The sequence below is a fragment of the Elephantulus edwardii genome, unplaced genomic scaffold (genome assembly GCF_000299155.1).
Source record: "Elephantulus edwardii isolate Elephantulus edwardi_28Jun2011 unplaced genomic scaffold, EleEdw1.0 scaffold00001, whole genome shotgun sequence".
Lineage (NCBI taxonomy): Eukaryota > Metazoa > Chordata > Mammalia > Macroscelidea > Macroscelididae > Elephantulus > Elephantulus edwardii.
This window is the reverse complement of record NW_006399751.1, coordinates 22527058-22543500: the sequence shown is the minus strand read 5'-3', so window position 1 is coordinate 22543500 and position 16443 is coordinate 22527058. Positions and strand designations below refer to the sequence as shown.

The following is a 16443-nucleotide window of genomic DNA, read 5'->3' as shown; positions in this document are numbered from 1 at the left end:
CTTGGCTCCTTAATGTAGGACATGTCTACACAATTAAAAAGCAAAAGAATGGCTCTGAAATATTTGCAACATCACTCAGTTTTTAGAAGGTTCTGGAATGTGAGGAATGAAAATCCTGGTAGTGACGCAGCTTGTTGAAGCACCTCTGGCGCCAACCTGTCACAGCTAATCTTTTCAAGGCCCTTCCCGGGACTCCACTGGAGACTCCTTCTGCCTTTTTACAAATGGACAAAGGGATGGCTGTGGCAGCCTGCGCCTCAGCAAACTCACGCCCATGCACAGCGGGACTCCAATACTTACTATAGGTCAAATTCTACAGACCCCACCATGCGGGACACTTCGTCAAACTCCTCAGGAGACATGGGAAGAAGGTTGTCCGTCGTCTGAAGTCTAGAAGGGTGACTAAAATAGGGAGAAAGGAAAAGGAAGTGTTACAATTCAAATTCTGAAAGCGGTGACACACATAAGTCAGACATTCTGTCTTCTGCCTAGGCGTGAGCTATCGCTTTAAAACCAAATGCCGTACGGATTCCATGTCAGGGTGAACCCCATGTGTGTCAGAGTAAAACTGAGCTCCACAGGGTTTTCAAGGGCTGATTTCTTAAGTAGAGCACCATGCCTTTCGTCCAAGGCATCTCCAAGTGGACTCGAACCTCCCATCTTCCTGTTAGCATCCAAACACATGAATCATTGGCACCATCCAGGGACTCTGAGTTATCACTTTATTTTTATTTCTGGTAAACACAGAACACTTATAAAATACATTTGGAAGAGAATGGAAAGTGTGAAGTTTGTGTACCCAACCCTGCCCCTTGGGAAATGTAGCAGACTAGAAAGATGGGAGGACGCAGCAGCCAGACGTGAACCTGTGAGGCATCTGTCTGGCGAATGTAGATGTACATGTGTGGTTACACACCCTGAGATGCCTCTCAGCTCACTGTGGAAGGAGAAGCAGCAGAGAAATGTCTGGGGAGTCCCTCGTCCCTACCTTGAGGTCAGTATGCAGATAAAGCTGTTCCACAGAGTGTTTTAACATGATGGCTACATCCATTCACCCCAAGACAGTTCTGCAGGCCAATAACTGACAATGACTTTTCCAAAATTTTTTTTTCTACCTTTTATAAAATGAAACAACAAAATAAAACCAAGAGGAGAAAATGTATCTCAATCATCACCCTGGCCTTTCCTAGATTGTAAAGAACTACTTTCCCACTCTGATAAATTTCTGTTCATTTTATTCACACTTTTTCAAAGCATTGGATTCTGGAGGACTTAGATACCTTAAATACAACTGGGTTTAGTTTTGAAAAACAGCAGTAAAATGCTGATTGGCAGCCATACTGGGATCTCCGATAAGAATATCTCCAAAAGGCTGCAGCAATTATAATGGAAAAGCAAAACACACACATCTTCAAGCGGCCCCAACCAGGAGCCAGGCTGACTCGAGGTGTTTAAACAACGGCCCTCGTCGCTGCTCACTTACACTTCAGACACAGAAATCAATTCAGTCTTGATGTATCCAGTTCCTTTAGGGCCATCAAGCTCCATCGGTTCTGGTGCTAGAAGCAAGCATAGGTGAGCATTTCCGTTACCAGAAATTACACACCAACAGAGCAATCAACTTTCTCTTGGTCACAATTTTTTGGTTTTTCTTGAAAGTCAGGTTGGATGCCTATAACTCTAAGAGCTCCCAGCCTTGATCACCTGAAATTCTAGTGATTGTGAAGAACCAACTAGAAAAACTGGGGAGATGACTTCAGGACAGGCTCCAACCTGGGATCTTTGTCTTTGCAAGGCCTCCTCGGAAATTGTACAAGAAGGTGAGCCTCAGGTATGTGGCTTATTGGTACTACCTCAGACAATGTAATACACACAGCTTCCAAGAAAAGTAGAAGCATCTCTATTCCAATGCAATCTCTTAACACTGCCAAGTCAAGGCCTGCACTTAATTGTGAAAAAGAATAAAATCTAGGATCTACTTAACTGGCTGCCTTGGCTGAGCCACTTCACTTCTCCCAGGCCTCAGTTCCTTAATTTTACTATTTAGCAAAATCAGCTGTCTTTAAGTGATAGCCACTAAGACAGGAAGTGTGCTCTAAAAAGAACCTTCATGGCTAAATTATTGGATGTAGATCACCAGGCCTTTCTTCCAAGGAGCTGCTGGGTGAACCTGAACCTCTAACCTGTTAGTTAAATGTTTAGCCATTTGCACCACCCAAAGTCTCCGTAGTACCAGCATGTTGGCATAAGTCTGTTAGCCATGGCTGTCCTACTCATTACCCCTCCCCCAAGGGAAAGCTAATGTAACAAACACTCAAAATCAGAAGTGGGCTTTTGTAACACCTTTAAAAACATAAGTTATTTATTTGTTTCTTATTTGCTGCAGGAGTTAAAAAAACATGTTACATTTAGGGAGCTCTGGTGGTCTAGTGGCTAGAAGCTGCACTGCAATCCTAGAGGTACACGGTTTGAATCCACCAGATGCTCTGCTGGAGAAGGAAGGGCAATCTCCTCCTGTACCAGTCAGATCTGATTTGATGGTACACACACACAAAAATAATAAAATAAAAAAAATTTTTAAAAACCCAAAAAACAAAACATGTTACATTTCAACTGTTCTCTGTTTATGGACAGCTTTTGAAAGCCAACTCAGAAGAAAGTAGTGGATCAACAGGATAGTAGGGATGGGATTTGTGAAGTAACAAGTTTATGATATTAAACATCTTTGCTAGCAAAGTTCTGGACAACAATAAAATAAAAATTCTCCCTTACCAGGAAGGACTGATGTATTACTGTGTAACAGGGTAACGGCAATTCCACATACCTTCCTTTGGCCTGGAGTAATACTTTCCAAAAGCGTGATCTTTATCAATATTTGGATAGAGAAACTTCAGGGGATTCTCTGGAATATTCTCAGCAGCCATGACTTTGTAATTGCGAATGATATCAGGGAAAGTGACAGCAGAAAGCTCTTTCTTCGTGTAGGGTTCAACCGCATGGAAATTAGGTTCTAGAAAGACAAAAAGCTGAGTAAGTCCACAGAATGTCCCAAAAGAGCAGAGAAGAAAAACATAAATAAAGCACACACAAATTATTTGCAGAGTTTATGGATTTGAGTGACTCTACTAAGAACTTAACACAATATAAGGGTTAAAATAGATCATGGCATACTGCTCTATTTTGACATAAATTACAAATATTTCTTTAAAATAAAATGAAAGACGATTATTCATTACTCTATAATGCTGAACCTGTTATTATATGCTTAAAATTACAAAATTTAAGCATAATTCTGGCCAAAAGAGGCTTGTTAGACATTAAAAATCTACCTCTTTCTTCAATAATAGTCTACCCAAGGTAGAAAGATAACCAATTAATTAATTGGCTCCAGCAGTAAATGAAATTACTAAAAGATAACTTTTATTTTTACATACTGAAAAATAACTTTATTAAAGTATTAAAAGAGTGGGGAATGGAAAACATTATTAAACAAAAAAAGATATTTTCTTTGCAAGGTTTCTAATAACATCTTCAATGTACTAAGCCATATCTTAACTCATCCCTGATCTTAAATCAGCCTTAATTCAAACCCTTCCTAATTTATCCAGTGTCTTCACTATTAGGCAGCCACAATGCACAGGCAACTTTGGTCCTCTGAGGTCTCTGTTACAGGCTGCACTGGTCAAGGCTCTCTACTTGCCAAGAGTTTTCTTCATCCATCTGTGGTCTGTCAGCACACTAACTCTCAGCTACTTCTGCCAGGAAAAAGAAAAGGCAGGCTCTAACAGCTACTGCCTGTACCAGCTCTGGACCCAACTCTCTGGCTCTCTCAGAAGAAAAGATAGATAGATAGATAGATAGATAGATAGATAGATAGATAGATTAGATAGATAGATATAGATAGATAAACAAGCTGTTGATTAGTACTATCAAGTAGAAACAGACTCATAGTTGACCCTCCAGCAGGTTTTGAGAGGCAGTTAACTGCACAGGAGTAGAATGCTCTCTTCCTCTTGCAGAGCATCTGGCTGATTTGAACAAAGTACCTTTATGTTAGCAGTCCAATTCCTTACCAGTAGACCATCAAAGCTCACTAAATAGAATAAGTAGCCTGTCTTCCCCCCAATTTTTTATCCTAACAAAAGCATCAAAGTCACTGCAGCACATTTTCTTGATCCCCTAGTCCTTCAAATGGAGAAAATTAAAGCAGCAATGAAGAGCCACACTTCTCGGTGTTTTCCAACCTTGCTGTTCTGCCCACCTCAAGATTACTATTTTATAACATCAGTGTTATAAAGCTATTTTAGCCACGGGCTCATGTGGTTAAGTAGAAACCAGTGTACGTACTACAGGTAAACACTCAGTTGCTCTGTGTGAAGAGCATGCAAGCATCCTGCATGCAAGCCCATTAAGGAAGTATGTGGCGAAAATCACTAATGGAAACTTCTCACAAGGTCTGTCTCCCTAATCTCCATGAGGACAGGACAGCTGTCTAATTTTTAATCCCCTCAATTCATAGTTAGACAACTGTGGTGGCTGTGTGTGCCATCAAGTCAGAACCAGCTCATAGATGACCCTCCAGCAGGTTTTCAGAGGAAGAAAGTCACATGGGAGATTCTTCTCCCTTGGAGCAGCTGGTTGCAGCTCACCTCTTTACCACTAGTCTACAAGAGCTCCCACAGTTAAACAATAGAGATGAAAATGCTAGGAAGCCGGACACATACACACATTCACTCTCTCTCTACCTATCACCTACTTTTTTTTTTTATGAACTTTGTAAAACAAAGTTAAATGTTTGCTCCCTATTCCCTCACTTCCCATCTGTTAACCTACCAGTATGATTCTATCTGTGGTTTTATACCATAATTGTCTTTTTGTGACTGACTTATGTTACTAGAATAATTTGTTCTCATTTCTTCTGGATGGTTTTATTTTGATGAGGTGGACAATAAAATAATACATTTCTCAAAATGGCTTAGAGGATTTTGTTTTTTTTTAACAGAGCTAATAGATTTATTTACATCAAAAGGAAACCAGATATTTTAGAGTAGGAGTATTAACCTTGGTTTCATCATTGGATCACAGACAGAGATTCAACATAATTCACCATATTAATAAAGTAAATAACAAGAACCATATGATTTAGCAATTGATGCAGAAAAGTCATTCAACAAAATCCAACACTCCTTCCTGATAAAGACACTCAGTAAAATTGGAATAGAAGGGAATTTCCTCAACATAGTGAAAAGTATATATGCAAAATCAAGAGCCAACATAATTCTCAATGAAGAAAGACTAAAAACATTTTCCTTGTGAACAGGGCCCAGACGAGGATGCCTACTGTCACCACTTCTTTTCAATATTGGAAGCTTGCTAGGGCAATATGACAAGAAAAGAAAATAAAAGGCATCCAGATTGGCAAAGAGATGGTTAAACTATCACCAAATGCAGATGATAGGATAGTAGACACAGAAAATGCCAGAGTCAATAACAGCAACAACAAAAAAACCTGTTAGAGTTAGTAGGCCAAATTAGTAGAGTGGCAGGATATAAGATCAATATCCAAAAATCAGTGGGATTCCTCTATAGTAACAAAAAGAGAACTCAGAGAAAGAAACCAAGAAAGCAATACTATTTATAACAGCCAACCATAAATTGAGATACTTGGGAGGGGACCCTAACTAAAGATACAAAAGACCTATTAAAAAAAAACTACAGAACGTTTCTGCAAGAGACAATAAAATACCCAAGGAAATGGAAAAATATGCCCTGATCATGGATAGGAAGACTCAATATTGTGAAAATGACAATCCTACCAAAAGCAACAGCAACAACAACAATGACAGCATAGAGAGAGAGATCAGTTGGCCTAGTGGACAGAAAGTCATACTCCCAAGCCAAAGGTGGGTGACTCCAATCCGCAGCCCTCAGGCCAGCCTTTACTTATTTTTAGTGAAACATTCTTCAAGGTCGTATAACCCTGGTATATCCACTTGCTGTACAGAGGTAACTTGTGGTTGCTGTGAAGCTGAATACTGTGACAGTGATGTGTCAAACGTGAGAATGGTTACACGTGGTGGACAGTGTTTGGTGGAGCTCCCCGATTAAAACAAGCTTGGAAGCAGGAGTGGCATCCACTTCCGTAATAGCTTGCCTCTGGAAACCCTATGAACCTGGAGAAAGGATGAAAGATATACCAGTGTCCAGGTCTTTTGTTCATAGGGTCGCTATGAGTCACCTCTGACTCGACGGCACTTAACAACAACAACCAAAAGCAATCCACATGTTCAACACAATCTCAATCTAGATACCAAATTCCTTTTTCATGGAAATTGAAAGGGAAACTGTCAAGTTTATCTGGAGAGGCAAGAGACTCCCAATAAGCAAAACACTTCTGAGAAATAAAAATGAAATGGGGAGCATAGCATTCCCTGACCTCAAAACCTACTACACAGTGGTTGTAACCAAAACAGCATGGTACAGGTAAAATGACAGGAACATAGACCAATGAAATAGAATTGAGAACCCAGTAACAGACCCAACTATCTATAGGCAACTGATATTTGACACGGAAATAAAACCTATCAAGTGGGAAAATTACCACCTTTTCAACAAATGGTTCTGGCAAAACTGGACTACCTGCAGAAAGCTAAAACAGGATCCACATCTCACATCATACACAAAAATCAACTCAAGGTGAATTAGAGACCTGGAAGTAAATTCCCAAACCATAGGGTTCATAAGCTTAGAAGACCTATTCTATGGTCTAATATAAAGAGGTCACAAAATACAGCCAGAAAGGTACAATCTTAAGAGGATAAAATTGATGACTGGGACCTTCTAATGATTAAATCCCTGTGCACATCAAAAAATTTTCCCAACAGGGTGAAAAGAAAACCTACTGACTGGGAACAAACATTTGGCGATACCAGCTTAGACAAGAGTCTCATAACGAGAGTTTATAGAATATTTCTGGGCCTCCACAAGAAAAGACTGATAACCCAATTACAAAATGCGCAAAAGACATTGAAATAATTTTCACAGAGGAAGAGATTCAAATGGCCTACAGACATATGAAGAAATGCACCAAATCACTGGCAATAAGTGAGATGCAAATCAAAAGCACAATGAGATACTATCTCACTCCAGTAGCAGTGGCAAAGTTTAACAGGACAGCAAGTAATAAAAGAGAGGATGTGGTGAGATAGGACTCTTATACATTGTTGATGGGATTGTAAAATGGTACAACCCCTCTGGAAGGCAGTTTGGCAGTTCCTCATCTGTTCTGGAAAACAAGGTATTCAAACTTTGTAAATAAACTACTATAATTTAACAAAAAAATTAGGGAAAAATTTGTTAAACTGGACATCAGACATAAAGGACATTCATTTTACAATTATCCTCTATATAACTAAATGTTATGTATTTTTGTACATGATTTTATTTTTTATTCTTAAAAGTTAAAAAATTATAAAAAAAACCTCCCCAAACCTGATCATAGAAATTCCATAAGACCCAGCTATTCCATTGCTTGGAATATACCCCAAGAAAATGAGAACTGAGGCACAAATAGAGTCTTGTACACCAATGTTCTTAGCAGCATTATTCACCATCGCAAGAACATGGAAAAATGTCCAACCACAAACGAATGGATTAAGAAGTTATGGTATAGAGCTCTGGTGGCAGTGGCAAGAAGCTGCACTGCAATCTCAGAGGTACTCGGTTCAAATCCACCTGATGCTCTGCTGAAGAAGGAAGGACATTCTCCTCCTGCACCAGTCAGATCCGATTTGACGGTACACACATAAAAAGTAATTAAAAAAAACAAATTATGGTATATTCACATGATGGATTATGATGCAGCATGTAGGAACAATGATTTTGTAAATAACTGCCTAACTTGGGAGGGACTGGAGAGCAATATGCTGAGTCAACTTACTCAGTCCCATAACGACAAATACTGTATAAAACCATTATTGTGGAATGAGTAGGAGGATCCAAGAGAGGGGAGGGAGGAAGCAGTGGGGAGGATTAATCTTGGGGTCGCACAATTTGATGGCAGAATGAGGGAAATGGGAAGGATCTGGTGTGAAAAAGAATGTGTTTGAATTTTGTAAATAAACTAGTATAATAAAAAAAAAAGTAAAAAAAAAAACAAAACCACCCTACTGCCCAGCTTGTTCTCTATTGTTCATAGAGAACAGTAGGTTTTTCAGAGACCAGCTATTTCAGGGTGGATGGCCAATCCTTCTCCCTAGTTAATGGAACCTAACAACAACTGCCCTAAACCAATTAGATTGGAATTTCTCCCGGAATTTTATTATCAGGTGACGTTAATATGCGACTGAACATGAGATCTGTTTTTAAATGGCCTTGAAAGCCAAAAAGTGCTCAAATCTCAAAAGAAAGAACTTTTAAATGATGGAACTTCAGAGCTTTAGAGGGAGACATGTGAGGCAGAAAGAGCCTTCCGAATCCTCTGTGCCCCCAGATTTCAAGAACCACTTTGGCAATGGATGCATAAAGCAGTCCCATACTTCCTCCAGCAGTATTGAGAATTAACCGGAAAAAGAGATCCCCTTAGCCTAACCAGAACAGGTTTGGTCTCCAGCTGTCAACTCAAAACATACCAGAAAGATATTTTAGAAAGAATATTATTTCCTCTTATGCCCATAAAACAGCACACTGGTCTACTTTAATAGGGGAATGCCAAAGAATCTGGAAGTTTATGCCAGAGGGTTCCTTCCAAGAACTGGCTCAAAGCCTTTAACTCTGGTGACCCCGTGGTAAGGTGGCGTTGCACCACCCCCAAACGAAAGGCACGAGGTTCGAAATTGCCCATTGCTCTGTAGAAGGAAGATGGGTGATCTCCTCCGAAGTCATTTGAAGCCTCTGAAAGTTGGCTAGAGGGTCAGCTATGGGCAGGTTCCAATTCCGAGGCCCCTAACAAGAGCAACACATATAATGGGCCCGACAAAACCAAAGAAAGAACCTGCTATGTCTTCTGCAAACTATCATCCCAATAATCTGCCCAAGGTACAAATTCACAACAAATTCGCAAGTATGACTGGAAGCCTTGGCTGAGGGTAAACACAAGTTTACATCATATGCTCATTTGTGCTGATCAGGGGAACAGGTATTTCACCAGCAGGTGTGACATCTGGTGCACGCATGCGCAACTCCATGCACGCACCCTAACACACTCGGCTCGAGGTTGGGGCCCGAGCAAGGCCCGCCCTCCCGTGCTCCCACGCCCACGTACCGCCTCCGTTCTGGGACCGCTCCACCCACGTGAACGTGATGGCCCCTTCCCGGCAGCTCTCGCTGAACCGCAGCAGGAACGTCCCGGGCTGCTGGTCCTTCAGCAGCGCACGTTCTCGCTCCTTGCTGATGAAGCCCACAATACACCTGGACGTTGGAAGAGTAACAGAGGTATTTTGTTCAATCTTGAGTCTAACTGTCGCTTTAATTTACCAATCAAGGGGGCATCTGGTACTTATTGCAAAGATGTATGATAATTGAGAAACCATTTTATATGCTTTTACATCTATGTAACTGATGTTTAAGGAAGCTTTGTACTTATAGGCTGGAGTCCAGAAGAAATTATAAAATGATGTCAACAGGGCATTGCAGATAGCTGCATAATAAGTCCTGCTGCATTAATAAGCTCAGTTTTTACATGCTGACATTTTTATGTCATGAAATTGTCTGAATTCAAAGCCTTTTTTTTTACACTGGGGAAGAGGGGCTCATACGGTATCTTTTCATATTCTAGTACATCAAATCAAGTCAAAAGTCTTTGGTAAAATATCAGTGGACCTTGAGGGAAAAGTTAGATGGAAACAATTTACCAAATTTAAAACATTTCTTTTCCTTCTTCCGAAGGGTAATATAAGGAGCTCTGATGGCTCTGTGGTTGGTTAAGGCACTTGGCTTCTAACCAAAAAATGTTGGCAGTTTGAACTCACCAGCCTCTCCAGGGGAAAAAGAGGAGACATTCTGCTTCCACAGAGATTCACAGCTTTGAAATAACACTGTGGGCTGTTTTATTCATCCCCACAGAGTCAATATGAGTTGAAATCTACTTGGAGTGGCTTTGGTTTTGGAAGGGCAATATACTGGGTGTTTTTTTGTAGAATAAATGAATATAGCAGTGGGATTTGGGTTTGTTTGTTTGCTTTTAAATTTACTTTTGAAACAGCATGCATGCATACTATGAAAGTACATGTTTTGGCGAGCTCTGGTGGCCTAGTGGCAAGAAGCTACACTGAAATCCCAGAGGTGTGAGGTTCAAATCCACCAGATGCTTTGCTGGAGAAGGAGGAACAATCTCCTCCTGTACCAGTCAAATCTGATTTGACGGTACACACACATAAAAATAAAATAAAATTAAAAAAAAATTTAGAAAGTACATGTTTCATCTTCTGAGGGCTCACCTTCAGGAAGGCTGGAAGGGTCAGCCTGTGAGTGTTCCTGTCTTGTCAACAATGTCCTATCTTGCAGTAAAGAAGCATGTGCTAAAAATATTTGCACAGGGCCTTACCCATCATTCCAGAGAGAGAGCAGGTGTTTTTTAATGAGTTCAAGGATGCTTTCAATCCAAAGCCAGAATGAAAAATTTTTATCATTGATATTTTCCTGAAAGTATACAAATGCAAACATTAGGAACAAAGGCATCCAAAGGAGAGGCTTCCCATGCCTGTCCCCCACCTCCCCACATCTGATTTTAGTTTGCAGACTCTCCTGCTGTCTAAGGTCTAACTGCCCGCCGCAGTGCTGAGTGAGCAGAGGTGGGGAATGGCCTCACAGTGACAGGAACCAAGGCTTCTCCTTGCTTATCAGCACTCAGACACACTGACGCACTCAGCGCTCCATTTCCCTGGGTCAGGCTCAGCTTCCCTCTCCAAACAGTGCAAATGACCTCCAGGTGGAAACAAAAACTCCCTCACCAGTAAAATCTGGTCTGTACTGTTGACCCCACCACACCTGTCGCCACTGAGTCAATTCTGATTCATGGCGACGCCATGTCTGCAGATTAGAACTGCGAACCATAAGGCTTTCACAGCTGTGACCTTTTGGAAACAGATCATCAGGCCTCTTTTCTCAGTCATCACTGGGCGGTTGACAGCCAGAATGCTTCAGCATTTTCAACATTCCTTGACTCCTTTGGTGACCTTCCCAAAGTCAACCAATCCCACTGCTGTTGACTACAACCCCTGGCGGCCCTCCTTGGGGTTTCTGAGGCTATAAATATTTTTGGGAGGGAACAGCCCATTATTGTAGGTTGACTGGTGGATTCAAACTACTGGACTTTTAGGTAGTAGTGCAATGCATAATATACCATGCTCCCAGCGTTCTCTTCTTAGCAGATTCCTCTGCTTGTGCTGGGCCCAGAACCTCCTCTGAGAGCTACACTGCCCTGTCAGCACAGAGAACCACTGCATATGGATGTGACTAAAGTCCTGCTGAACAGGGGCCAAAGTGAGCAAACAGAAGATGCATTTTGGATGTGAGACAATGTTATCACCTACCCAGGTGCTTCCTGTCAGACTCACACTTGAATTTCAACTTTCTGCCCAGAACCAAAATAAACAACTTGCAGGAGGGGATCTCTTGGGCAAGACAAACATGCCAAAATAAGCAAACAATGTAACAGCACTGTGGAAAACAGGAGAGTCTCTGAAAAAAGGGAAAAGACTTCTGATAAGTGTCAAACCCAAGCAGTACCCACCTTACAAAACCTGGCCCATGGAATGAGACCCTCAGGACCAGCATTTGGACCTACACACAAAAATAAGATTTTTCAGGAAACAGAAACTGATTCAGAAACTTTGGTTGGACTAATGGGTCTTGTATTTGCTTTCAAAAAAAAGAACGCCCAGCAAAGAAAGCTTGCTGATTTTCTAATGGTAAACTGAGTAGTTACGGTGTTGTTCTGTGCTGTTGGAATGGTCTAATAGCTGACCCTCTCACAGGTTTTCAGAGAAAGTAAATCACACTAGAAGGAACTGACCATCCTTCTCAGAAACAAGTGGTGGATTTGAACTGTGTGCCTTTGGGATTGCAGTGCAGTTTCTTACCATTAGGCCACCAGAGCTCCCTGAGCAGCTACTATAGGTGCCAGAGGATACAAGAGTCTAAAAATGTGTTGAGAGGTTAGATTGTAAGGGGTGCAAATGGATGCTGGATTGGGCACTGCTACATGAGTATTGTTAGGAAACAGAAATCCCACATAGTACCAGCTGTCTCCTTCTCCAGCCTGTGTTAGTTTGTGGATTCTGTATTGTCAATTCTCAGTAGATTTCTAACCCAAATCAAAGACTACCAGCATGCTGGTAGTCTTCAGTGGACATGCACAGAACTGAAAATGTGTTGACCAATGTGCACAATCCCAGTTGAAGCCAACAGAGTGACCTTCTTGTTTCACACTGTAAACAAGTGTCGTTTCCATGTTTGCATATGTTATTGTCAGTTCCAACTCCTAGTGACTCCACATGATAGCACAGAACTGCACCATAACATTTTCTCAGCTGTAATACTTTGGGGAGCAGACTGCCAGTTCTTTGTCCATACAGCAGACCCCCACGGATAAGGATGAAGTACCCGCTGGTGCTCCTGAGCACAGGAATGCCATGAAATGTTTCATGGGAGAAAAAACACATGTTAGAGAACCTTCAGGCACAAGTTCTGGTGCTGTTGGTGGTGACTTCCATGTTAATGAATCAGAAATATTCAGTAAATAAGATGTCTAAAGAGACACACATAAAGCAAAGTTATGTTATCACCAGAGGCTTTCAGGAACCTAACCCCGTATTTCCGAAACTGAGGAGTAATGAACAATTTACAGAACAGTTTTGCTTTACAGAAGGCAATCTGAGTAAAAGTTGACCATGGACTTGGACAGGAATAGTTCAGATACACCCATTTCCTGAAGCTCTAGCACGGAAATTAACAGGCCTCTGCTTTACATGGTGTGGGAGACCTTAGGTGAAGAGTCTTGGGCTTGTACTCTGCCATGAGCACGCCCTGGATCTTATTCCTTTTTTTTTTTTTATTTTATTATTGTGTGTGTGTGTGTGTGTCTGTGTGTGTGTGTCTGTGTGTGTGTGTGTACCATCAAATCGGATCTGACTGGTATAGGAGGAGATTGTCCATCCTTCTCCAGCAGAGCATCTGGTGGATTCAAACCACGCACCTCTGGGATTGCAGAGTAGCTTCTTGCCGCTAGGCCACCAGAGCTCCCTTCCTGGATCTTATTCTTATTTTTTTTTTTCTTTTATTGGGAAAAACATATTGGGGGTACAAGGAGGTGAGGGTTGGGGGCAGAAGGGTGAGGATGGGCCAGGATGCAGTTGCAGAGCTGCACAGTTTGGTCAGTGGGGGGATCTTATTCTTAATATGACTTTCCTTTCACTCACCAAAGTTAACAAGACTTCATCTTTCTTGCCAAGGACCTTATTGAAACTACAAATAATATACTTAATTAAAAGAAATTTCCCCCAGCAACTCTCCTCAGAAATGTTAGTATGAGGCAGTGAGGAAATGAGTCATTTAAATCTTTTCTAAAAGGTGAGCTGTTAAGTCTCACTTGGCTAAAATAAACCATCCACTTGAAAAGCCAAGAAATTGTAACACTTTTTTTTTTAACCATTCACAAAATAAAGAGCAAGGAGGGAAGAAGAACAAGTACAGGTAGTTTTGGAATTATCTCATTTGTATACGCACAAAAAAAAGGACAGGCTCATACCAAGGAGCTTCTCTCCCAACATGTTCAGCTGGTCCACGTTGAGACCTCTTTTGGTGACGGAAGAAAACTGCCAGCTCAGCACCTCTGAAAGCTGAGCCCATCGGGCACATGGTGGGTTTAGGAAGAAGGACAAATTCTAAAGAGAAAACATTTCAAAACTAAGGGACATTGAAGAGCCATCGGTCACACGGTACACATTGTCCCGAAGGTCAATCCCTGTTCATGTGACACACAGAAGTTTTCACAATAGAGGAATCAAGAGGAACATTTTTATAGGTTTACTGTTAGCTAACCAAGCAAATTTTAAGAATAGGGCATGCTTATTTAGTAGATAAACTCTTTAAAACAAAACAAAAAGAACAGTCAGAAAGCACCTGCTCCACAGTAGTCCTATAAAACCATCTATTGCCTGAGCAACAGAAGGAAAAGCCAGATTCTCATTTCTACCATATACACATGGCTCAGCTTTCCAAGAATTGCATAGCCCTGCTGACTGAGTTATGTCATTTCTCTCTCAACATTGGCCTAAGGGACTATTTGAGACATGTGGGAGCCCAAGTAGGGGGTCTCTAGTTAGCCCCTGTTATGGAAACAGATGTACTGTGCATACCCGAGGTTCTGCCACCAGCATGTTGTACCACAGGATGGAGGCCCAGCCACTCGGAAGCTGGCTTACATTGGAGATCACCACAACCGGCAGAGAGGTCGTCTGAAAAAGAACAGGGCTGCTGAAAGCACATGACTCCCAGAAACATGACCAGCACAGAACTGCTTACCCTCAGTTTATCCTGCAGGGAATTGAAAGTGAAACATTTTCAAGTATAAATATGTTCTTTTGTTCTTAGTTCAGTTTCTCTTTGACATACCTGTCAGTTTAAAAATAAGTGCTAGTGCTGAACTCAACACAGGATCATTTACGTGAAAGGTTTAGCTGGCAGGTTCTGAAGGCTAATTAGATTCTCTAGTTTCCTGAACCATTAAACTAGAGCAAAGAAAGTATTAGTTGTAAAGGGCTCCTTTTTTTTTTTTTTAGTAGTTTAGGTAAATATCATAAAAATGATAAAGAGAAAAATACATGTGGCAGTTAAAAGTAAAAAAATTCAGAAAGTTTTTCACTCCTGGCACTTAAGACTCTTACCTCAAGGTCAATTACCAAGCCTGGCTGGCACAACTGGGTTTCAAAGCTGAGGGAGTGAAGTTCTTCACTAACGATGAGAGGGCCCTTAAAACAGAAAAGTTAAAAAAAAAAAAAAGCAAATTAAACTATTTTCTCGCTGATCCATCTTCCAAAGGCTTAATAGGCACTGCAGGAGAGCAGAGAGATCTTAAACCCCATGAGCTTCAGCTCAGAAGACTCCAATTTCTAATAAGCTGTCATGGATTTGGCCTCCTTGGTGGTACAAATGGCAGATGCCCTCAGCTGCTGACTAAAAGGCCGGAGTTTACCCAGAGGCACCTCAGAAGAAAGGCCTGGTGACCTCCTTCTGAAAAAATCAGCTACTGAATCAGCCCAATATGGAACTGAGCTCTGACGACACACTGAGTCACCAGAAGTCATAATCAGTGACAGCTCTGGGACCCAGATTTAACTGCAGGCCTGTGCCACCTAACATACGTTCAGGCAGCATTCTACACTACTGGTTTTAAAGACCCCAATCCCAGACTATTACAACACATGGGTGCCATACAGGCAAGTAAAACAGGACTTGGCTCTCAGGCTTTGTCCTGTGAGCAGGTAGGGGAGCCGCCAGCCCTGGGGAGCAGTGGGCAGGGCCAGGCACACTACTCCTTCCTGCTCATGTCCTTTTGCTCTGCCCCTATGCATGCCTCCAGCAGCAGCAGCAGCAATAACAACAGCAATGGGAACCACTAGAAAACTGTTCTAATAAGGTTTAAAAAGGGTGTCTTCCCAGGGGGCTCTGGTGGCCTAGTGGCAAGAAGCTGCACTGCAATCCCAGAAGCATACAGTTCAAATCCACCAGATGCTCTGCTGGAAAAGGAGGGACAATCTCCTCCTGTACCAGTCAGATTTGATTTGATGGTACACATACACAAAATAATAAAAAATAAAATTAAAAAATGATGTCTGCCCAATGTCCCAATCACACACTGTCCAACTATTTCACAGGATGTATTGTGGATGTCAAGCAACACATACCTGTGCTGTGAACCTATCAGTGTACTCACATAGGTAAAATTTGTGGAATTATAGCAAAAGAAAGAAAGAAGTCAGTAGGGAAATAGTAGTACTAAATGGGGCTGTTCATGGCCTAGGGCTCCTTGATCTTCAGCATCCATTTGTCCACATTCTCCCAGGTAAGGGCTACGTACCTCCCACAGACAGGGAGGCGGGAAGTAAATAGGGTTAGCGGTAGTTCTCTGCCTCCCTAATTCCTAGCCTACAGCAGTAGGTTAGAACCTACACTTTTTTGTTGTTGTTGTTAAATTTTTATTTTATTATTTGTGTGTATGTACCGTCAAATAGGATCTGACTGGTACAAGAGGAGCCCCTCCATCTCCGGCAGGGTTTCTGGTGGATTTGAACCACATATCTCTGGGATTGCAGTACAGCTTCTTGCCACTAGGCCACCAGAGCTCCAGAACCTACACTTCTAAGACGGCAGACCTGCCCTTTCGGGTTTCCAAGGCTATAAATCTATTGCTGTATCTTAACCCAGAATTCCCTATAAGAAGAC

General features: G+C 41.6%; 1 protein-coding gene across 2 annotated transcripts in view; it reads right to left on the bottom strand.

Moving 5' to 3' along the window:
• Positions 1–299: 299 nt before the first annotated feature.
• LOC102874220 (signal transducer and activator of transcription 1-like) overlaps positions 300–16443 on the bottom strand; it is a 48098-nt gene continuing 31954 nt past the window's right edge. Inside the window, exons 14-22 of one of the 2 annotated variants that reach the window (XM_006878752.1) lie at positions 14886–14969; positions 14358–14456; positions 13748–13883; positions 11732–11781; positions 10544–10638; positions 9263–9408; positions 2825–3010; positions 1484–1559; positions 300–402 (exon numbers count right to left, since the gene is read on the bottom strand). In XM_006878752.1, coding sequence (XP_006878814.1) covers positions 300–402; positions 1484–1559; positions 2825–3010; positions 9263–9408; positions 10544–10638; positions 11732–11781; positions 13748–13883; positions 14358–14456; positions 14886–14969 — 975 coding nt within the window. Of the gene's footprint in view, positions 403–1312; positions 1560–2824; positions 3011–9262; positions 9409–10543; positions 10639–11731; positions 11782–13747; positions 13884–14357; positions 14457–14885; positions 14970–16443 lie in introns of those variants that run through there. The other variant, XM_006878753.1, reaches the window with a different exon arrangement.